Genomic DNA, 24,234 nt, shown 5'->3' on the forward strand with positions numbered 1-24,234 from the left:
TAATTATTGTAATATTTTAATATTTAATAAGAATTTATTGTGATTAGACGGACAAGATTTAAACAATATATATTTATTATATCACAATATGACGAAACTTTACCATCTCAAGGATCTTCTTATGTTACGGAGGTGTCTTTTTGAAATGCTCATTTAATATATCTTTATCTTTGTCATGATTAAAATACAGTAAAAAATATGATAATTAACTTCAAGTTTTACGTTGTAATTATTTGCATTGGTATGTTTTAACCACAGATAAGTCACACAGTTCAGTAGAAAAGGAGCTCTTGTGTTCTTTTCGACTGTTCTGAAACACGTTTTGTAAATGAGACACGAAATATAACGCACGGTCTTCAACTGTTACACTCTTCAGTGACTTGTCTCGTTATTCCATTTATCTCTTTCATTAAGAACGTCTCCAAGATGGCGCCGTCTGATGTATGGCTTGCTTTCACGAAGATATTTTTCGTTGCGAGCTCGTATATTTTCATATCATAGAAAGACAAGTGACTCCGATTATGCGCTCGTCTGGCGACTGTATTGAAACTTCGTCGTGGTCGAACACACTTGCAACAATGTCCTCGGATCACATTACTGCAACAGTGGCCTAGGGTAACATCGTTGCATTCGTTATTACATTTGGTTTTCCTGACGTTTCATTGTTACAGAAAAACACTTCGTGGGCCCATCCATTGTGGTCATTTATGTTGTACGATTTGTCGTCGATTTACTTTTATTTCTGTGAAGTCAAAGGGATTTGCCAGTTTCTTAGAATTAGTTTTGCGAACGTTGGCATCCTTGCACTCTATAGATGAAATGTTGCAACATCGCTTCTTTGTTATTTTCGCGATTAAGGATGGTCGCTGTTATTCTAAAACAAAATAATTGAAATGTTTCTCCGCCCCGACAAATCGTACAAGTTCTGATGGGTTTAACCCGAGTCCAGTTGATACAGTGACGTCACTATTTCAGCTCGTCATGGAGCGTCGCGACGTGTTCCTCACGGCCATCTTGTCTACGCTGGCCGCGGTCACGACGCTGGGCGTCACTCTTGTTATCTGTTACTTGTGGCACATCAGAAGGCGCAAGAGGGACGAAGAGACCGGCTGTGACGACGGAGACGCCAAGATCCGAGCGGACTCCGGAGGCAACAAGGAGGGACGTTCCAACGGGTTCCTGAGCCTCAAGACTCCTCTCATCAGCACGAAGACCCTGGGGTGAGTACTTCAGATTTGCTTTGGTGTTTGCGAAATGTTAATTTTAGGACGTATGCCACGGTCGAATTCGTTATCGTTTCCAATTCAATGATCTTCAAAAATCCCATCGTCCTTTGCTTTTTAATCAGATACGCTGGCAATTGCGTTAGATAAAACATAACTAGGTATCGACGCAGTACGATAGGTTGGCCGCAAGATGGCAGCACAGCCTGCAGATAAGTTGCAATAGTTTTACCGTAAGATGGCACGATGAGTAGCCATGTTGAACGTGGTGTGAGGTACTTCGCACGTTCCCCGTTAGATGGTGTCGTGACCCGAAGTGGTGAAACATCCGAAAATCTCCTTACAATGTCAACCGCATGATGGCAACACTGATGTGTTGTACTTCCGCCATCTTACAAACCGGTTGTTATGTAATCGATAATCAACAAAATGTAAATGTGAAATGTGTTTTGTTTGGAATCGTGTTTTTCTGTGAATTGGCATTTGAAATAATTTTACCGAAAGTCGCTGCCCGGCGGTTACCACTCCTGCTTCGTATTCGGGGGGGGGGGGGGCTTGGATTTCATTGTATTCCCGGAGACCGGCTTCAGGCGTACTTTTTTATGGTGGTTTCCTATGTCTCAGGAGATAAATTTTGGGCCAGTGCCTTAAATTAAGCCACGAAATATAGAACGTCGTTTAATGTAGCACAGATAAGAAAATAAAAATGAGAAATCACTTCGGAGGCAAAACACGTGTGGCAGTAACTTTAAAAATGATACCAGGAATTTAATTTTTGATCACAGATTGGTATTCTGGAATCGATTAAGTTATTTTGCGTCGAATTGTAGGATGACCTTGAAGCCCATATGGTATCTTCTCGAATGTATCACGCATGTGGGCGTACGATGTGGAGCTTGGAGTTCGATCTGCTCAAACTTCCTCCTGCAGCCACCCAATTACTGGGCTATTTCGTTGAAGGATGAATGTCTTCATTAGAGTCACGCCTTCTCTGGAAAAGCTCGTTCAGTCCCACAGAAAAGGAACAAATTTGCAAATTACAGAGGGTCGTGGAAGTTTCTTGTAGAAAATCAGTACCGCCTTTGTCTCGGGCTCTCTAACTCTTCATTGTGACCTGTTGCGCCAACCAACTTTATTAATTGTTCGAATATGAGAGCAAAAGACGTGAGGTCGTGGCACAATGGAAAATCCGCGCAGTAATTGGTGCAGTGTAGAGAAACAACCGCACAACACACGTGTTCTTTCTTCTCTTTTCTTACATTTTCATCGGATTTCAAGCCTCATCCGCGCTGTCCCTCCCTCGAATATCCCACGGATAAGGTGGCCGGAGCTCGGAGCTGACGACACGTCTCCATCCACTTCCGCGGTTATGAGTGTTTCGCCATCTATTCCTCATGCCTTCTCTGGAATGGTGTTCGTGATAACGCTCAGTTTCCCTATTTTTTGGGGGGGGGGGATAGTATTATCAACAGCTCAGGTCTGTTGTAATTGAAGTATCGAATTGCAGAATCTGATTTCTGCAGGATTTGTGGTCATTCTCACACTTATTGCAGAAGACCTTGAAATTAGCGACAACCACTGTTATTTGAAGATAAATTATTTCATTTTTCACTTATTAAAACGTTGCTGCTCTTAACTGATGACAAATAATAAATATCGCTTCTCTGATAAGTTATAAAAATTCGAAATCTATTTAAATATTTTGAGATTTCAGGTTTTCGCGGTGGTGTATCTTCTGTAATAATACGCCGAATAAACTGGTAGACGTTGGCTGACATTTCAAAAGTGCCATGATTAACGAAGCAAGAAGCACTTCTGAAACGTCCGTCATCTTCTACGAGACTTTTGCAGTTCAATTATCCAGAAGACTGTTGAATACTCAGCTTCACTTTAATATTGTTATAGGAACGTGAGAAAATCTTGCAGCTTCCAGTTCGTGTCATTGTCTTTTAGATATTAATCTGTCGAAGTGTGGAGCACCGTAGATTTGACTAGTCACTAGTCGTAGATACTTCTGTGACTGATTCTCTCAGCGGTCAGGATGTGGGTTCGAGGACATGACTGCCCGATTCAGTCTCCGAAGTGTGTTTGTAATTTATTTTTGTGGGCGGGTAGCCAGCTTAGTCATGAACCAATTAGGAGGGAACGGAATTTAGGATGCAAAACATTTAGAAAATATTTATTTTTGTGTGTTGAATGTAGAAAATATTTCTACAGGAAAAAAATACCCGTGATTTTGTAGTATAGCTTCCCGGTGTGTTCCCTATAGGTACTAGACGTTTTCTCGCTTGTCACTTGTGTTTATCAAAGAACGTGTTTTGGTCGCATGCGCCAATCTTCTTCATGTTCCGTGTTCTTCGTATGCAGACACATCCAGCATAGCAAACAAACAAATTCTACTTGAAATAAATAACTTGTAAAAGGCATACACATTTTTAATGTGAACAGATGTGTAAAAAAGGCTCGTAAATTATAATGCGATATCAGTGAGCCAAGCCAGGGTGGTCTAGCGGTTAGAACGCTGGCCTTGTAATCCTGGGGTCTCGGGTTCGATTCCCGGCGGTGCCCGAATTTATAACTTGTGTTGGGCAAGGCCGTGGTCTAGGCAACACGGAGTTTTCCTCCGTGGCATCCCAACAATTGCTCCATTCACACACAGAAGAAGGCAATGGCAAACCACTTCTGGATCATCTGCCAAGAACGTATATGAACAGGTCCCAGTCCGAGAAAAGGATGGAAGGATCCTGTTCATATGGACCTGTCGTCAGACAGAACACTAAATAATATAATAATAATAAAAATATCAGTGAGCCGAAGGGAACTAACTTTATGTGACATTTCAATGCGTAATGCTCGTTGAAAGCAGAGTATGAGAGGATCGCACAATGTGCCGTCATATAAACTGCAAATAAATACATAGGTATTAACGCTGAGCAATATTTGCGAGTCTTATATGTTTGTGGTATTCGCAGTTTTCCTCTGCATTAGTGAAGCTATGTAATTTCAGATTGCAGTCTGTTCTGGGGACTGACCGGACCCATAAACGCTTTCGGCACAGCAAACAGGTTCTTGATCGATGGTGTGTTTACCTGCCCGCAGACTGTTTGCTCATGGGTGGATGAATCAAGGTACTTTCGGGGAGATTCGATAACAGCTTACCGTTAGTACACAGACAGACAGACAAGTGGTGAACATAATAAGGAGCAACTTTCCCTGTTTTCTTAGGTGACAGGTCACCCACAAGCCTATGACGTTAACTTCATCCAGGTCAGCTGCGTGACTCTTCGCTTGTCTTTCATTCAGCCTTCTACAGTTCACACGTGTATCGCTTTTCACAGTCCCGGTGGAAAATTCGAAGGCACATTTTCGACGATATGGAAGTTTCCTTTCAATTTCTCTCAGTTTCACAGAATGCGATTAAAGTCTCATATCTCTCGACGCCAGTTAACGTCCTCAGTTGACACGGCGTCGTCGTATAACGTAAGACACATGAACACATGGATATGATGATCTGAGCACATAACCAGAGTCCAGGGCAATGTGACCACTCCCCATTTTGCTGCTACCCTGATCCAGTGTCACGTGACATCGGAAGACAGTCTGATTTCAAGAACCGAAGGGTGGCTGTCTTCTCGTGTAATCTGGTAGATGGTTACCAACGTTTCAGAGGTATTTCTGCCTCCATCAGAACGATCGTGGAGGCAGAAACGTCGATAAAAATTCAACGAGACAAACGCGGGCACAACACCCCAGAAGACAAGGTCTTCAGACACGCCACCACTAGAACCTGAAATCTCACCAATCTGAGATCCTGACATCAGAATGATCACAGTTGTGTTCCAGCAGATTTTGTACTCCGTTCATCGGCGCACTCTCACTTTCCCGATCACCACACTTTCTAGGCTGTAACAGAATTCCTCCGTATTCATGTCACAAGCATGTCAATCCCTAGGGGATGACTCACTTCCTGCCCTTAAAAGTGGAACACAGTCTTTGCATAAAACATTCACAATCACAGCGGTGTTTGTTATGTGGAATGAAACCTGTTGTGGCCTACTTTATTTTCCTTTCGCAAGCAATTCTTATTACTTCGTATATTGACGTGAAGGACTTGTTGCTCACGGATCCACAAATTCCAGCTACAAAGCCCATTCCCCATTACTAGAACAATACACCCCCCACCCCACCCCCGTCCGGACGGTGTGGTATTGATCGCCCCGCCCACATGTACCTCAAAAGTCTGTTTCTCCTCGTGTACTTCCACAGAATGTATCGAAAGATACTATCGATTTTAATCGCACTTACTGGTGTGCATGTCTGATGCCTGGATCTAGTAAACATCTTCCAGTGCTAAACCACTGAGATTGGTCCAGCGATTGGATTCACACTCCGGTAAATTCTACTGATCGTAAACTGGTTCAGATTTAGTATGCACAGTTATTAAATGTATTGTGCCTACTCTCTGAAAACTGCATAATGACGAGCTTAAAAATCTGTACTCCTCCCCCAGTATTGTCAGGGTGATTAAGTCGAGAAGAATGAGATGGGCTGGGCATGTAGCGCGCATGGATGGGACAAGAGGTGTGCACCTGAGGGGAAGAGACCTCTGGGGAGACCTAGACGTAGATGGGAGGATATTCTCAGGCGGGATCTATGGGAGATAGGAGTTGAAGGAGACTGGATTTTGTTGGCCCAGGACAGGGTCCGGTGGAGGGCTTTGGTTAATTCGGTGATGAACCCTCGAGTTCCGTAAGCCATCTGCTTGGTTGGGTCCACTATTTGGGAAGCCTGAGGGGAAGAGATCTCTAGGGAGACCTAGACGTAGATGGGAGGATAATCTCAGGCGGGAACTATGGGAGATAGGAGTTGAAGGAGACTGGGTTTTGTTGGCCCAGGACAGGGTCCGGTGGAGGGCTTTGGTTAATTCGGTGATGAACCCTCGAGTTCCGTAAGCCATCTGCTTGGTTGGGTCCACTATTTGGGAAGCCTGAGGGGAAGAGATCTCTAGGGAGACCTAGACGTAGATGGGAGGATAATCTCAGGCGGGAACTATGGGAGATAGGAGTTGAAGGAGACTGGGTTTTGTTGGCCCAGGACAGGGTCCGGTGGAGGGCTTTGATTAATTCGGTGATGAACCTTCGGGTTCGATAAGCCATCTGGTTGGTTGGGTCAACTATTTGGGAAGCCTGAAGGGAAGAGACCGCTGGGGAGACCTAGACGTAGATGGGAGGATAATGTCAGGCGGGATCTATCGGAGATAGGAGTTGAAGGAGACTAAGGGTTTCAATAGCCGGAGAAGCTGATGTAGGTAGTTGGAGGCAGTGGTCGTGGTCTATCTAAGATTATGTTCGATCGTCGAGTTGATGATGATCTGAAGGCAGTCGACGAGTGCCGCCGATTTGACTGGTCTTTGTGCCTGGTGCTTTGGAGCGGAAGGGCTGGTGGACCATATCTGACAACGAGATAAAATAACATGAAACTGTCTTTTTTTTTATTCAGAGATATTTCGAAATTTATGACCCATAAATATGACGTTTTAATGTGTGGCATACGCAATTTAAACACGGAATGCCCGTATATCATTCTTAATGAAAGAGTCGACCAGTATTTTTTTTTATGGTATCAATAACCGATCCACGCGTGTGCGGTCCCCACGGACCATGAGGACTCCTAGAGGTCTTGATTATATCGCCTCTGCAGGCGAACGGGTCCTGTGCCTCCAGCGACAGTGCGCCGGAGTTAGAACCCGGAGCCCTCGAAATACAAAGCAGGAATGCTCATCGGTACATCGTAGAATGTCTGCATTCGGAGGAGTTCGCCCACTGGTAGCGGATGTGAGCCGCTGCCCGTCAACCTGTTGCAAATGAAACACCTGCTGCTTACCAGCTGTTTTATAAAAAATGACATCCCAGCCAAAGGAAAGATTCATATGAACAGATGGACGCTTACAGATTCGTAGTAAGTAGAAGGTTTTCCCGAATCGACATCCGTATGAAGACAAGGTTAGACTTTAACAAATCCGTTTAATAATTACAACGTAAAGACAGCATTCCACACATCCAGCGCTTCAGAGAAAACATTACAGATCCGCCCAATGAAATGTCATGATTGCTCAAACCGGGAGAGGACGAACGTTTGGGACGAGACGTAGCGAACAGCCGAAATATCAAAGCAAAGTCCTCGTGACTCAGACGGCAGGGGAGACAATATTTCAGAAATTTCAACATCCAGGAAGAAGGTCCTTGTGTGAATACGCCAGAGAAATGCCATGCCTATAAAACAGTAAATAAAATAAAGATCGAAGTTTCGTGATATGTCGAACTCCGTGATGAATTTTTTCAGAGCACTTTTAAGGAAATGTGAGACCATGCAGGGACATTCGATTGACACTCAACAGATCGTGCACGATATGCCGTTTGAAAGGTCTGTTTTCTGCACTGCACAAGACTTTCATCATAAGCGTGCGCGATCGCCATGTTAGTTTTTTTTGCAGTTTTTTGAAACTTCTAAACTATACAGGGTGAGTCAGAAGTATGTTTACAAACTTTGTGTGCGTGTTCCAGAATCAAAAATAAGAAACAATGTTACTATGAACATGGGGTCGGAAATGTTTCATTTTTAAAATAATTGCCAAAAATAAGTTTTCTTCTAATTTTTCATCCTGAAACACGAACATCAAGTTTGTAAACATGCTTCTGACTCACCCTGTATAGGTAAATATTTTATATCTATTGCAGAATTACGCTCTGTTGTTCTTGACTATGCAGAGACCTGATATACAGGACGACCGTAAAGTCGGGAAATATAGGCGAATATACGTAATAAATGGTTTATTGATATTACATTACAATACATGATGTGCTGAATGTGTTGTCCCTGATTAACAATGCATAGTTCAATGCTCTGTGCAAAATTGCAATGCAGCATTTCCATCAAACACTGTTTCCAGACTTTATAGCCACTCTGTATAGGACCTTTGACTCACAGCTTGCTTTCGATAGGTCTAGAACCTTACGAGTTTCACTGATTATTTTCAGTTTTATGGCCTGTGCAACATGTCGACAGACACACAGGTCTCTGCGCTATTATTCTCTGCAGTATATTTGAGTTAAATGTTTTCTGTCGCGAGTAAGTGACGTTCTTATCCTTGCCCCAATATGGTTTTCCTAAAGTTCAACACTTGTATCAATATTTGCTAACGTGTTTGAATTAAAATAAAAGTACTTCAGCTTATTTAAACTTGTCGTGAAATGTACAAGAGAAATAATAAACCTATTATATGAGATGATAATGTTGCGTCATATTGTGATGATTATAATTGCTTTATTTTTAACCGTCCAATCACAATAAAATATTTTATTAAATATTAAAATATTATTACTACAATTAACATTTAATATTTAAAATATATTAAAATATATATTTTAAATATTAAATGTTAATTGTAGTAATTAACATTTAATATTTAAAATATTTAAAATATATTAAAATATTTTATATTATATGTTTTATTTTAACCGTCTAATCACAATAAAATATTTTATTAAATATCAAAATATGAAAATATTATTACTACAATTAACATTTATTATTTAAAATATATTAAAATATTTTTACTACAATTAACATTTAATATTTAAAATATTTAAAATATATTTAAATATATTTAAATATTAAATGTTAATTGTAGTAATAATATTTTAATATTTAATAAAATATTTTATTGTGATTAGACGGTTAAAAATAAAACAAACCTATTAAAGTTGCGTCCTCCAACGAATATGATAGCAGGACACTAGAAGTAGCTTAAGAAGGGAAGTTTTACAGGAAGACTTTTTGCAGTGTTTCCAAACACTACAAAGTATCGTTGTCGCCACTGAAAGTCAAGTGGACATTTTGATGGTTGGCGGCAATGATCTCAAAAAGATCGAAATGAGGGAAGTTGACAGACCATTTACTCTGTCTTATGACGTAGATTTAAAACTTTCAAAATATGTGGTACGAATACAGGAACTTGATTTAGGACAAACGGTCTTTCAGGTCAGGAACCTTGCACACAACTTCACACAAAAAAATAAGACCGCTGACAGACGTAATCTCGTGAAAAGGGATGCTGGAAAAAGAAAAATGATCCAAACGTTTTCGTGATAGATTCAATTTGGCTCTTAGGTGACCGGAAACTTTGTCACGTTATTGTGTTTCTTGTACAAACCTCGTTTCGAAAACAGGAATTGTGTGACTGCCTGGATAAAGCTCTTGATAAACGTGGTCTAAGGAATTGCCCTGACATAATCTGGAATTGTGGCGAAACAGGGCTTATATTCGAACCTCTGGATTCAATATAGGTAAAAGCGTTGGGAAGAACATATTTATCGGCTTGTGTACGGAGACCTGGGCACTACAAATCGGACCTATGTTGTGCAAATGGTGCTTCGATATCTGACGCGGTCCTAATAAAATTCAAAGGCGTTCAGAACATTATTCCAGCATTTAAAGACGGTGCTCATCTGGATACGACATATGAAATCAGTCCAAAAGGCTGTATTACAAGCGAAGTTTTCCAGAAATGACCGTAACACTTCATCAGATCTCTGCCTCCAGTGAGGACATTTCTCCAGCTTGTGGACTCTCATGTTTTCCACCCGACACCTGAGGCTCTGCAGATGTTGAAGAAAACAAGATCATAATTCTCGTAACATTTCCGTCACTTACGACTTAACTGTTCCACCCTCTAGTTGTAAGTGTTTAAAGACAGCTTGGACACTCACTGTCCAGCCCCATCTACGATAGGAGTTCCAAACCAAAAGTCATCGAAGCCAGATTCCGAACATCTGATATCTGTCTGTTCAATGGAAATGCTGTTACTCCAGAGGCAAGGGCACAGACAGAAATTAATCAAGATGATGATGACCCTATCTTGCACGTTGTAGCCTGTGACCCAACGAACTTGCCCGCCACTCGCGGTAAAACACGCCGCCAAAGTCCGCGCTGTGTCCCTTTGAGCGAACCCTGATAGTGGTCCATCCTGTAGCCACGAGATTTCGTCCGTAGTAAATTGTGAAGGTGACCCTGACCCCACGGCTAGACGCAGACCCAGAAAAGATAGACAGACAGACAGCGCTGACAAGACAACAGCGAATATTGATGAGAATTCTACTTTCTCTGCGTGCGGACTGACAGGATTGTGAATACGACTGAAGAGAAGTTTGGGAGAAAAATGGATTCAGTATATATATATCGGTTCACAGTGTAAGGATCAGTAGTGGATCGTCCTGTAAATACAGGACCTGTTTTGGATTTCATGTAGGCCACTCTGCAACACACGGGCCCAAGTTTTTGTTTAACATTATAATTTATAGGATTTGAGACTTTCGCGGCGAGTACAATCAATAAATTCTTCTCGGGCATTCAGCCGCGTCAACTGGTTACCGTAGTAAACCGACGTTTCGGGAACCAACTCTGTTCCCATCGGTTTTACGGTAAGCAATTGATGCGGCTGATTGCCCGAGAAGATTTTATTGATTATGATTTAAATAGGACATGACTTAAACGTTTAAAAATTAAGAGAATTTTTGACATTTTATCAGTTACTTAAGTATCACGTAATTAGGAACCACTCACGGAATCTTGGAGGTTATCACGGCTTTGGAAATCTTTCGCACGGAATATGTTAATCAGTTACTGACCAAACTTAGCAGATCTTCGTCCTGGAAAGCACACACACATATATTTTTTTTTGTAGTGTTCTGTCTGACGACAGGTCCATATGAACAGGATCCTTCCATCCTTTTCTCGGACTGGGACCTGTTCATATACGTTCTTGGCAGATGATCCAGAAGTGGTTTGCCATTGCCTTCTTCTGTGTGTGAATGGAGTAATTGTTGGGATGCCACGGAGGAAAACTCCGTGTTGCCTAGACCACGGCCTTGCCCAACACAAGTTATAAATTCGAACCCGAGACCCCAGGATTACAAGGCCAGCGTTCTAACCGATAGACCACCGTGGTGTTTACATACATACATATATATGTACATATGTATAGGTCAGGGTTTGGGTTATAACTCTGATAACTTATATTTGTAATTTTAAGCAGAATATTTTAAAAGAAATTTCAAAATAAAAAAAAAGTCATGGAGTTAGGCAACTTTACCCTACAGTGCAATACTAGAGGTCTAGTTGCAACTGCATCGACCAGATGTCAGCACTAGATTCGCCTATTAAACGCTCGTTTAGAGTTTCCTGTCACTCAGTCTCGTTCCATTCGGTGGTTTGTCATCCTACGCTTTGATTACTTAGGTCGTAATTTACATCTAATTTCTTCAGCCCACACCTCCCACTCCACCTCTTCCCATTATCCCGTCTTATTTTCCTTCCCGACGCGAAGTCGTCTTCTGGAGGGCGAGTTTGTTGTCTCTAACTATGCGGGAGTAGTTCAGGGAAACATTTAGAATTTATTGGAAAGGAAAATGTTGGTAATTTCTTCCTTGTGCTAGCCGTACGCCGATATTTAGCTTCATTTCAAAATGTTCAGACGACACATCTGAGGTCCAAACCAGATCTGCCAGAAAGGCTCAGTTCTCGAGTTTGTAATTTGATTACAGACAACTCTCGGTTTACGAACGAGTTCCGTTCCAAGACGTTGCTCGTTATGTGTATCTTGCATTCCTGAGCTTTTACGATACGTATCGTATACGTTAGCAGCAATTTTAAAGCATTAAAACCATGTACTTAACATCGAATTGTCTATACAGGACGTTTTATTAAAATGTATGTATTGTAATAAATACATATTTTAAAAGTTCATTTATTTAAATACGTTTTAGCGTTTCGTTTTATAAGGAACTCTATCTATTGGCGACTTTAAGAAATTTTAGAATGAATTGTAACGTTCGTTATAGCGAATGTTCGTAAATCGGTTCAACCAGGCGACCCCTAAACTCCAAAGTCCAGTCAGGCTCCGTTCCTCGACGCCGGCCGTATCCAAGTTCCTACACCCCAAATACGAAATTTTGTTTCCTTTTAGTTAGCCAACGCGAAAAGTCGTCGTTAGTGATTGGCTACGAAAAAAGGTCTTTGATGTTTTCAAGTACATATATTCCCACGCATCGGACGGACTATACTTTGGTAGCATCGCATCCAAACAGTGCCCTAGGTGTTACAATGCGGTGGGACAGATAATGTACCCAACCCACGAGCGGACACATTACAGACATCTGTATCGGATATGAAAGATGGCCGACAAAGAGTTTCCTGGTCCGCTGCTGTCTGTTGAAGGGCTTTGAGCCGCTCCTCTATAAAAACCGAGTTTTCATGCTGAACCTAAAGTTTCTTCGTAATGAAAAGGTGTTGTAAGTTTCTCTGTTGTGGGGGGTCGTTCGTCTAGAATAGAACCTAGGCTTGTTTGGGTACGTTTTCTTCTCTAAAATCATAAAATCCATTCTTTTATGATGCATCAGTTACTCGAACCAATTACAGTACCAGCAGGTCACAATTTGTGCGCTTTCCGTGCATATTATAGTCCAACAAGGCTGAGCACTGCCGACTAAGGAAACTGGCCCTTAATGTCAGAAAGGGACATTTATCTCCCATTAAATAGCGTGTATCATGACACGAATGGGGCTGCATTGCCTCATTAAGTCATACTGTTGTTAAAGTTATTGTACGTACAAAGAAATATTGTGTCGTGTGTATAAAATGCTTGTAAGGCCTCATAGATTGTCAGAGACTCGTTTGTAATTGATTTATGGACATTAAGGGGTACGTTCTGTTACTTACTATCCTCGTGAAATTAAAAAAAAAATTAAAATAATAATTTCCAAGTACCCGATCTCTCATTGGCGCCATTTCGGAAAAAGCGTAGTATCCACATTTAGCTCTGAAGATGGAGACGGTACGCTTCTCCTAAACACTGGCATCAACCCGCCAGTCCACACGGCGCCAGAACCCGGGTTATAGTGAATTTGTGTCTGGTTTGTTTCGTTGCACAAAGCAGTAGCCGATAGGAACTGATCTTAACCAAATTTCTTCTTTGCAAATGGCTCGTTCCTCGTGCTGGCGCCGTGGTTTCGTGTGTGTCCCAACGGTGGGCAGGACATGAGGTTCTTAGATGGGGGATCAGTCCGCACACCCGTACCCGAGCGAAATCCTAACCTACATGGAGCGGACCCTCGCTCATTCGCCGAACGCCCGGACAGGCAGACCGACATCGCGGTGTAATAACGCACAGCGGACTCGTCCCGTGGGTCGGTTGAAGTGTCCGTTACAAGGGAAGGGCGTTTCTGCACCGAACTGATCAATACGGGAGCCAGCCTGCTGGGCTAGCAACCCGCACGTCTTCGTCACCACAAACCCGAAGTCCGAATTTCGACAACGCGAACAAAGTAACAAAAGATCAAAGCCATTACTCGCGACACTGCCAAGATTTAGGCTATTCAGGCATACCTCGGAGATATTGCGGGTTCGGTTCCAGACCACCGCAATAAAGCGAGTCACACGAATTTTTTTGGTTTCCCAGTGCATATAAAAGTTATGTTTACTCTATTAAGTGTGCAATAGCATTATGTCTAAAAAAATTGCGAGAATTATTAAGATGTGACGCAGAAACACGAAGTGAGCACGTGCTGTTGGAAAAATGGCGCCGATAGACTTGCTCGACAAGGAGTCTTGATCTTACGATGTCTTGAACCTGGAATCTGACTGCGAGCAAGTAGCTGATTCTTGCATCCTGTGCTGCACTCTGCACGTGGCATTCGTAAGCAAAGAACGCGATTCTCCACACTTCCGTTCTTGTATTTCTGAGGCGCGTGCTCAGTTATAAATTGTGTTTCAAAAGCAGAGAGAAGTTAAGCTTGTCCATATAATGCTGTATAATTACAGTCTATTCCCTGACCCAAGAGATATTGTTAAATTCTAAATATTTATAGTGTCTTGACTGATAACATCCATCCGCAGGAGACCGTAACTTCGACAAACATTTCGTTCCAGTAAAGTCAGGAAGACGCGAACGTGGTCTCACGTGTAGAAAAGATTCAGGACTCCCGTTCTGTTGGTTTTTTTGGTATTATGATGGGCGTTGTACTCGTTAGAATTTCATCTGGCACGCCAGACGCTCAGAAGTGAATCTGACATAGTTTTCATGTTGTTCTGAATTATACTGAGAAATATTCTTCTTTGCCTTCTACGCGAAGAATATAGATACAATTGCAGCATTGAATAAATCCTTCGTTACTCAGAAATCAAAATTATATTTGACTCTGTGTATCGTCCAATTCGATATCAAAAAATACCTGATTGTCATAAATGATACTTGTATTGTAATGTACGAGAGAATTTCAGATGATGCGATGATGTCTTCACTCAAAATAGGCTGAACTACCACCCGGTGTGCTTTTTTTTTGGGGGGGGGGTAAGAGGTTGCTGACGAAAACCCGAGCCCATATCAGGAGTGTATGTGAAAGGAAAGACATGTTTGGTAGATAGAAGCACAGGCCTACATGGGAGAATATACTGATGATGGAGACAGGAGGCACCTCTGAAACGACGGTAAACTTATAAGAGACTACACGACGCAACTTCCCAAAAGATAGCCATCTTCAGACTTACCGCCGTGGAAACCTGAAATGTTTCTTAAAGGGGATAAGTTTTAGGAATTTCAACAGGACTCGAGATAGTAGAAGTGATGATTTCCGCTGTGAATGAGACGTAAGAATTGTGTTCCAGAACAAATTCTAAGAAACTCACTCGTCCTCCCACTGATATAGCATTTTTAAATTAGAAGTAATTTGTCGACGTGCAGACAACCAGTGTCCTACACAAAGGAGGTCTTGTCTTACGAGAACACGTGAAGAAGACACGTGGATATTGTGGTTAGAAATTACACGAAACATCTGCGTGTCTCTGTCACGTGTTCTCATTAGTGCATGAAGGAGTGTTCCGAAACGGGCTTCATCACAAGAGCGTCAGAACACAAACAGAACGACGCATTCAGAGGTAGAATTGGAAGGAAATAGTGTTGCTCGTCGACGATTCTCAACTGTTCACGAGCAACACAAGTGTCAGAAGTAATCAGGGTTCGGTTGTTATGAAATTTCATTCAAATCCGAGGATTCATTTTGCCCGCTCTCTGCAGATAAGCAGAGCCGCCTTTCTCTTCAGAACCCGCGTCTAACAAGGCCGTCAAGTGTTTTTTATCCACGCAGAACTTTCATTCACGGCCCCTCGACCGGGAATAATTTCGAATCCACATGTCATCACTCTGTTCGTATATTCTGTTTCTGGCTAGAAAATGATTTTGTGGAAAATTTAATTAATATACAAGTCTTTTCTTGTGGTCCATAAAATGATCAGTTCATACGATTATAATCCTGCGATGAATAGGCAGACGATGGGGTCGCCATGTACGTAGGCTACTTTACAATGCCCTCAACTACTCAACTTTTTCGGTAGACAAAAGGTTTATAACCTCGAGACTGAGTGACGCTGATATCGCCTCAGAATTTCGTAGATCGCCATGTTGGTAAAGAAAAACGCATTATACTTGTGGAGTGACAGTAAGTTCGTGATATATATATACCAACTTCCATCAGTGCCAATAATTTATGTGAACAGTTACTAACTTTTCTTACAAAATAAGGAGCTGAAAGTTTCTCGTCTTTTGTAGGGCGTGTAAGCATTTTGCACTGTAACCTGTTTGTGTTTCTCCTGTGTTTTTAATGGGCTTTGAAACTGCAGGGGCAATGAGCAAGTTGATCTTACGTTAGGAAGGCATTTGGACCTCCTAATTCCAATCTTTGTCAGGTCCAATATTATGTCGTGGCACTGATAAGTTACCCACTGTGAAATACATATACCGATTTCCAAGGCAGGCCGTGGCTTCTGACGGCGACATTGCTGGAATTGGCGTATTATTCCACTACGTTTGCGTTCGGAATGAGATGTAACTAGGTAGTAATGTCGTTGTATTGTGTGGGAGTCCAAATATCATTTATGTCTGAGTGCGTTCAGAAATTCTTACAGCGCATTTGCTTAGAACAGTTGGTCGTAACGTGACGTTTTGTATGGAGCATTTTAAACAAAACATGATGGGTGGATTGCATAAATTACCGAATGGATGTGGGTGTTTTTTATTGGCTAATTCTTCCGTCTGCTTTTATGTTTATCGGTTTGTTAGCTTTAAAGAAACACACTCTCTTGCTAACAAAACAATCAGGCAGACCATTCCTCACACATGTTCCATCTGTCAAAAAAAATTAAATTTAAATAAAAACAGTTTTATATTAATTAAATAACTAGATGGCTTACGGAACCCAAAGGTTCATCACCGAATTAACCAAAGCCCTCCACCGGACCCTGTCCTGGACAGTGTTATATATATATTTTTTAGTGTTCTGTCTGACGACAGGTCCATATGAACAGGATCCTTCCATCCTTTTCTCGGACTGGGACCTGTTCATATACGTTCTTGGCAGATGATCCAGAAGTGGTTTGCCATTGCCTTCTTCTGTGTGTGAATGGAGTAATTGTTGGGATGCCACGGAGGAAAACTCCGTGTTGCTTAGACCACGGCCTTGCCCAACACAAGTTATAAATTCGGGCACCGCCGGGAATCGAACCCAAGACCCCAGGATTACAAGGCCAGCGTTCTAACCGCTAGACCACCGTGGCGTCTTGGCTGTTATATTAAGTGTTGGGAATGTCCACCGCGTTCAGCGAAGGATGTATCCGTCCACTCTTTAGCTCGTGTTTGTTCAATCCGGTGCAGTCTCTGAAGCAACGTTTGAAATGCAGAGCTTAATATGTCGGCGCACGAGAATCGGGAAATGTTTTCCAAAACTCGTTCTGGAAAGTTCAATAAGAATGAGATTCCAGGTAGGGTTTTCCAACGAACGCTCGTTGCAATTCGGAAAAAAAGACATCCACTTCGACTGTTGAATGAGATCTGTCGGACTGACGCGAACAGGTTGCAACATTAGTCAACTTGAATTCCCGTGCTGTCGTCTTCAAAATCCGGCTTCGGCACGAAATGTTTGATGACGTCCGTGCGTAAGTCTTGTTATGTGACCCGCATGTCTCACGGCCTGACCGTGTCCACCGGTGTGACTTCTGCCATATTTCGACAGGGGATGCAAGGCACGCAGTCGGTAGTCAGCTGGGGACGTCTCATTTTGTTCTCATGAGCGAGCTCCGAAGGGCATTTCTGCGGAAGAACACTTGACAAACGACCCTCGCGTGCTCTGGAAAATCGGAAAAGTATGAGACTGCAGATTGGACGGGCCGAGGTCCAGTTTGAAAATCTGTTGGAAAGGAATAGCAGTCAAAGAATTTCCCGATTTGAAAATGAAGCCTTAATTTTGATAAATATTCAGTATACACATAAAAATTCGCCAAATCATTCCCAGAATCATTTGTTTCACATGCATAATCGAAACTTCCACTGAATTAGACAGTGCTTCGACACAGCTTTCATCTACAGTATCCTCCATTTTTTATTTTCTCAGTAAGAAATGATCTGACGCCGTCCTCTCCCAGTCAGACTCGAGACGCGTCCTTCAGGGCGACAGTAATGTCCGTTGCTTCTTATAAATGTCACACGTAAGACAGTTTTCAGCAACAGAGAATTCGTACCAGGGGCGAGGAGGACGTTCAAACTCTGCCAAAGATGTGACCGTTGTTTGTATTGCGTCGAATACAATTTGCTTTTCTGAACCGTAATGCGTCATGACCGTGCGGAAATGTTGAGTAGCTTTAAATTCGATTACTAAGACGCCGTTGGAGCTGGGAACGTGGGAGAGGCGCGTTGCAGACATTCCTACAAGTTTTATATAACAGTGTTTCTGAGCCTGTAACATGGCGACAGTGCGAATCTTTTAACTTCGTGTCAGACAGAGTTAGCGTAAAAGATTATGGACGTAAGTAGGAAGTTCTTCTCAGGAAGTAATTAGAGCAGTCTGTCATATTGACTGTTGGAAGGAATAAAATTATTCTGACTCCTGTAATGATTTGTGCAGAATGCCAACCATTGAATTGAACTGCGTTTATAAAGGCCATACCCGAAGCACATTTTGAGTTCGTCTTGGAAGTCTTTATTGTGAGAGTAAGCGAGGTGCTGAATTAATTAAGTTACAGTCGTGTGCGACGGCGAATGCTCTTAGCTGAGATGGGCCCTGGAAGGTGGAGTCAGCCTCTCGGCGCCTCTGCTTCTCGTCATGGTCCATTCGTTCCATCAGCATCCACCTCATTATCCGCTGTCGGCCACACTGTCTCTGCTATTATCGATTTCCGTCTTCTGACTCAAAGCTCCCACTTAAACTGACAGACATGTGTACTCTCTCTGCCCCTAATTAGTTAGTGATAAATCAGCAATGCAGCTTCTAGAATCGCGCTCTGGGCCATTTATTTTAAATAAATAGTACTTACGCGAAGTTCGTTATGACTGAACAGACCGGAACACAATCCTACGTGAGTTACATCAACCACCTTCTTTTAACGCTGTTATCGGCTGTCTATCTTCGTCGCCTTGCATTTGACACTAAAAGTGAGATAAAATGTTTCGAGTTAAAAGAATATTTGCGTTTAAGGAAGGTATATTACGTAGTACCTTTGTTTGCTACGCGTTCTTTTCGCGAAGTGCATAGCGAGAACGCATTATGGGTTGGTCGTGTCTGTCCATCAGTCCAGTCGATTCAGCTCGAGAATCACTTGATGGATTTGGATGAAATTTGGTGTGGACGTTGTGTCATTCTTCACGATCTCGAAATTTTACTATCGAATATTCTACAAACGGTGATAATCAAAAGACGGAAGTAGTTAGGTGGACAGAGTGGGAATTTGTTTGTTTCGGTGAGGGAAGTTTAGGTTAGCATAGATATTTAAATATGAATTTTAAAATTCATATTTAAATTTTGAAATTTATAATTCCGGAATTTGAAATTTCGAAAAAAGTTTGAGAATTTTAAAATTGCGTGCTTTTACAAATTTTGAAAAATTTGGAAGATTTGGAAGTTTTTAAACGATAAAGTTGTTTTTCAATAACATTTTGCCTGTTCTGTTTCATTGCTAAACCTGGCCTCTTACATTAAATAAGAACAGAGATTATGGGTAATGAGAGGGGGGGGGGGTATTTGTACCTAAGACGGACAAATGACAGGAGGACGGAGTAAACTGTATATAATGAGGATCTCCGTAATTAGCGCTCTGCTTCGTGAGCCATGATGATGAAATAAATGAGCGTCAGATGGGCGGGGATTGCGTATAAACCTTTGTTGTAAATCCTGGACGTAGATGGGAGGATAATATTAAAAGTGATCTTAAAGAAGTAGAATTTGAAGCTTTTGAACTGATTCATCGGGCTTGGAACAGAAGACCAGTGGCGGGCTCTTGTGAAAAACGTAATGAATTTCTCGTTCTACGAAATGCGGCAGATTTATACGAAATTTGGCATACAGCTAGAAGACTATGCGGCCTAGCTGTCTAGAAATCATTATCTGTCTTCAGACCTTACTATTTACTTTAAATTGAAATTTAATGTAACACTCCGACTGTCATGGTAACTTGAAAGGGATGTGCCGTCCCAGGTCGTGGTGGCGACGTAGCTGTGGCTAATTCTGAGATGTGGCGGAATCTAATAAGGGTCTTAAATATAAACGACGTCATAACACGAACTAACGGCCATTTTATCGGCGGATTTGCAGATATTGCATGCAGAAGATAAAATGGGACGACTCGCTCGTACTATTAAAGGCCCCGCCCACCCGCGCGTCTCTCTGAAACAGCTCGATCGCAGACAAACCGTTTTTGATTCAGCTTTCTCAGGAAAAAAGGAGACACGTAGCTGCTTCTGGTAAACATGCAGATCGTTGCAGAAATGGTTTTGATCTTACATCGATACACATTCACTACGACGCCAATTGTAAGTCTCGTTCCGTGGTGGAATCTCGTGACAGTAGATCGTCGCGCCATTGCGGCGAAAACTCGAACCTAACCTAACCTAACTTCCTACAGTCCGCAATAAGAACGTCACGTAACTTTTTTTTGGTAAGCATTCGCCGTTAATGGCTGAGTCAGAAGTGATCAAATGATTGATGTTGTTTTGTATTGTAGTCGAAATAAGGAAAGTTTGTCGTAATGGAGTGTAAAGAAGCGATTTATAATTTTTCGGAATAAGTGATTTTTAAATTGCCAGCTGTCAAGCAAACATGGCGTGCGGATGTGAAATAGAAAATTTGCAGTCATTTGTTTACCGTTTCAATAGCCTGATTGCTAAGGAGACGCCATGACGTCACCCGAGTTACTCCAGCTGATCGTGGCACGGTCTGGCACGGCTACAAGACAGGAGACTTCGTAACAATTACTTGAAGTTGTTAAATTCACCTAGAAGCTAGACTTCCTTGTGTCTTGCCCGTGTAGAACACAGACCATAGACGGCTCGAAGGCCTAGTTTTGCTATGCCGCGTGTTCTGAGCCGTCTTCAGTTGCCTGGGCTCAGTTGTTCGTCCTGTGACCTTGAAGCACGCAGTTTTGTGGCTGTTACTATTGATCAGGATCGTGTGGAGTGGATTGAACCGGCTGAGGGCATCTCCGGTGTGCTCGTATCAGGTAACCCGGAAACAGTCGGTCAGAGCCTCGACTGTGAGCGCTAATCATTACAGGCCCGACGTGCAGTGCCACTCCCCCACAACTTGTGTGTGTATTCGGCACGGACGAAGCCAGCGGAACGCTCCGCCCCGCTCCGCTCCCCTCGCCCTGGGTCTCTCTACATCGTCACTGAGACTTGCTCAGTTTGTGACCGCCGCTCGAAGAACACGCAACGCGCTCTGGCGCGTGGATTTGGAAACTTGTATTTTTATCACTTTCTTCTTATTCTTCTTCTTCTTCTCCTCGCAATTATTCCAGATTATGCCAGATTATTTTCACTGTATATTCCTCGCAGGGAGCTGTGACGCGTTAGGAGACGCGTCCGAATTTGAGACAAACGATTTCGCGACTTGTTTTATGTAATAATTTGGTCTCACGCTCTACCTCAAGATTCCGACAAAATTGTAGACTGACGTGAGTCGGGTGTTTGATAAATTACTCGTTGTTTCTTGTCTTATGTAATATTAATGTGACTATAAATAACTGGACCTGGCAGTTAGTGTCGCCGTCAAATCTGTGATTTCATTTAAAGAACTTTAGCGCGTCCCGTGTTATAAACGTAAAGTGTTTCACTCGTAACAATTCTGTTTCTGAGAAATCCAGTGTGATGTTGATTAGGCCTAATAATTTCGTGAAAAATATTAATTACTTTAAATTCGAAGCACGTGTGGTGGTTCTTGTGAAACAGGTGTCTTATTTACAGAAAACCTCTTATTGTCGTTGCTAATCGATTGTTTGTGACTTGGTAATCTAACGACAGGGCCTAACGGTTTATTACGAGAGATTTTTTACGTAAGAATCACTCGTTAAAGTTACTAATTACAGTGGTTTTCTGAGAACATTTACAAATATAGGCGTTTTTATAAAAAAAAAACATGACCCATGGTGGTAAATAGATATTTAAAGACCATAATCGTGTGTCAGTTATATGCAGTTCAAAATATATTTAAATATCCGTATTTGTATTTCAAAAATTAAGTTTTATATAACGACGTTTTTATGAAGTGAATTGAAACGCGTATTTATTGAAGCAGTTGCTTATCAGACTCCAGAAACTTTCTAACGAGAGACGAAGCAGGGGACACAGTGCCAGGATAATAAGATTACAAGTGACCCAGAATCCTCTACGAAAGTTTTCCGTTGCTATAGAAATAACATTTACGTAAGGAACTGCGAAAAACTAAACAACGAACGAGCGGTTTACGTACCGAAAGGCGTACGTTTATTACGTTCGTATGATATTCGACGTGTGCATATGTGGAACGTAGTGTTTCGACTTTAAACATAAAACAAGTGACTGTCAGTGAACTACTTCAAATGACAATAAAACGCTTTAATGATTACTGCCAAATTGTTCAGTAGTGAGGGGCAGTGAACATATTTAAATATCAGTTCGTATTGACTTGTTATTGGTTACGTTATTTATCCTCAGAAAAATAAACCATCGAGGAAATTTTTCACGGAAAGTGAGTCCTGAAAATTGCGCAGGAGAAAACATTGCCTTATTACTTAATCACTGTGAATTAAAGTGAATGAATTGTAAGCGTCGTACAGCGGAAACAGTTGAGCATCATAACCTCTAGCCGGAATACAACAAAGAAGTCCTGTTCGCTTGTCTCCTTCGGGCATCAAGAAGCCTCGTTGTCTCCTCCAACGAAGTCTGAGCTCAGCAGAATGTTTGAGGGCCTCAAAAACAGCTCAATCTCAAGACTCGCCCTTTCCCGCTTTCTCTCTCAGAGCCTGTAAGTACAATTGAACTCAGCTCTCACCAGACGTGTTTGGCGTGTCGTAATAAAAACCTTGGATACCTAGAAGTAAGACTTATAACGCGTGAACCGAGAGGAAACTGTGTCTGATTCTGAGACGTCTAATTTCCATTTCATATTACATAACCACAAGTTATAAACTGTCTTTGGAATCCTGTCAGACTCAGCGAGTTAACTAATCGCTTGTATGAATCTCGAAGGGTGGGACGAACCTACTCTCTTGTCATCTGTCCTCTGCAGTTCCTGCTATACAGAGTGATCACAGAATAACTGAATACTTTTAAAATAACACAGAAAACAAATGTGTCGCATTTATAAGTTCACACTCACACCAGTCGACATGAAAACTCTCAAAGTTCCGTTTCAAATGATCCGGGTTATTGTTATTGCTGCGATCCTCCGATAGATGCCACTAGTTTTGAAAATGGCTACCTCATAACAGAGATTGGCGTGCATTTCGCACAAAATTTAGCGTGGAACCGCCCAGCCTAGTATCAGTTTGCCTTAGCTCCCGTCACCAGGGACAATTTGCACAAAATTTGGGGCGTGCTGGATTATCGTATCGACATCTGTGACTCGCGGAGCACATATCGAGTCTCTGTGAGTTCTTTACAAAACTCTGAGAGTTTTTCTATCCACTGATGTAGGTGCGAACTTCTATGCACCCCAAATTTGTCTTCTGTGTCGTTTTGAAAACGTAGAATTCTTTTGGGCTCACCCTGTATACGGTAAGACTTCTAAGGATATCGAACTCCCTCCTTTTTAACAGCCTAAGGCTCTTATCTGTTTCTGTTCTGTTCACAATTTATCTTCAATATCCCAGTCCTTTCCTGAGTGTCTCATAACTGATACTCAAGTGCTCTGCACACTCTCGCGAGAGACATAGGATTACACATTGCTGCAAAATTATATTTGTGCCTGAAATAATGCAATTGTTAATTTTTTATTATAAATATTGAGTGGACGTATTGCAACAGCTGGTCACTCGGTGTGGATTGTCCCGAACTGCCGTACTATGCACGTATTTATTTGTTCATGTTTCGTTGCTGAGATAACAGAACAAATGGACAGCTGCCTAGAAGCAAACAGAAACATATTGTTCTGAACGATTTTTAATAAATATTACGTATTGGCTTCAGAGGTGACATCTTTCGGATGTCCAGAAGATATGAGACATCCCCCATGAGGAATCTATTGCTGTTCTCCGCAACCAATATTTGATCCGCTTTAATATTATCATCTGTTTATGCCCAAATTTCCCAAGCAGTCTTCCTTTCCGCATTCTGCTTCCATCAAACACTTTATATCCATTGTATGTTTCTCGTGTGCTTATGTCTCTGCGTGTTATACGCCACGAACTAGGGAGTAGTTGAGTAACCCTTTGCCTCTTTAATTTTGTGAGTTAATGTTCCAGCCGATGGTTTCCTTGTCATGTGACAATATTAATTGTACACAGGACCGTATCAGTATTCTGATAACATTTTTATGAACACAGATGTGGCACAATATCTGCTACAGGTCGTTACGATCAAACAGGCTCTGCTATTTTCCAGCTGACACGCAGCGCGCCCTGATGAATGCCAGCTCGAATGTAGTGCAAGACCGATTTATGG

General features: G+C 41.9%; 1 protein-coding gene across 5 annotated transcripts in view; it reads left to right on the forward strand.

The window, feature by feature from the left end:
• Nucleotides 1-24,234, forward strand: part of Syt7 (Synaptotagmin 7) — a 128,135-nt gene that overhangs the window by 48,957 nt on the left and 54,944 nt on the right. For all 5 annotated transcript variants that reach the window (XM_087358578.1, XM_087358576.1, XM_087358580.1 and 2 more), the window contains exon 2: nucleotides 976-1,220. In XM_087358578.1, the coding sequence (XP_087214704.1) occupies nucleotides 982-1,220 (239 nt within the window). In that variant the 5' untranslated portion in view covers nucleotides 976-981. The remainder of the gene's footprint in view (nucleotides 1-975; nucleotides 1,221-24,234) is intronic.

The sequence above is a fragment of the Zootermopsis nevadensis genome, unplaced genomic scaffold (genome assembly GCF_977971745.1).
Source record: "Zootermopsis nevadensis isolate Lab colony 2312 unplaced genomic scaffold, Znev_1.0 Znev_ptg000030l, whole genome shotgun sequence".
In the NCBI taxonomy this organism is placed as follows: Eukaryota; Metazoa; Arthropoda; class Insecta; order Blattodea; family Termopsidae; genus Zootermopsis; species Zootermopsis nevadensis.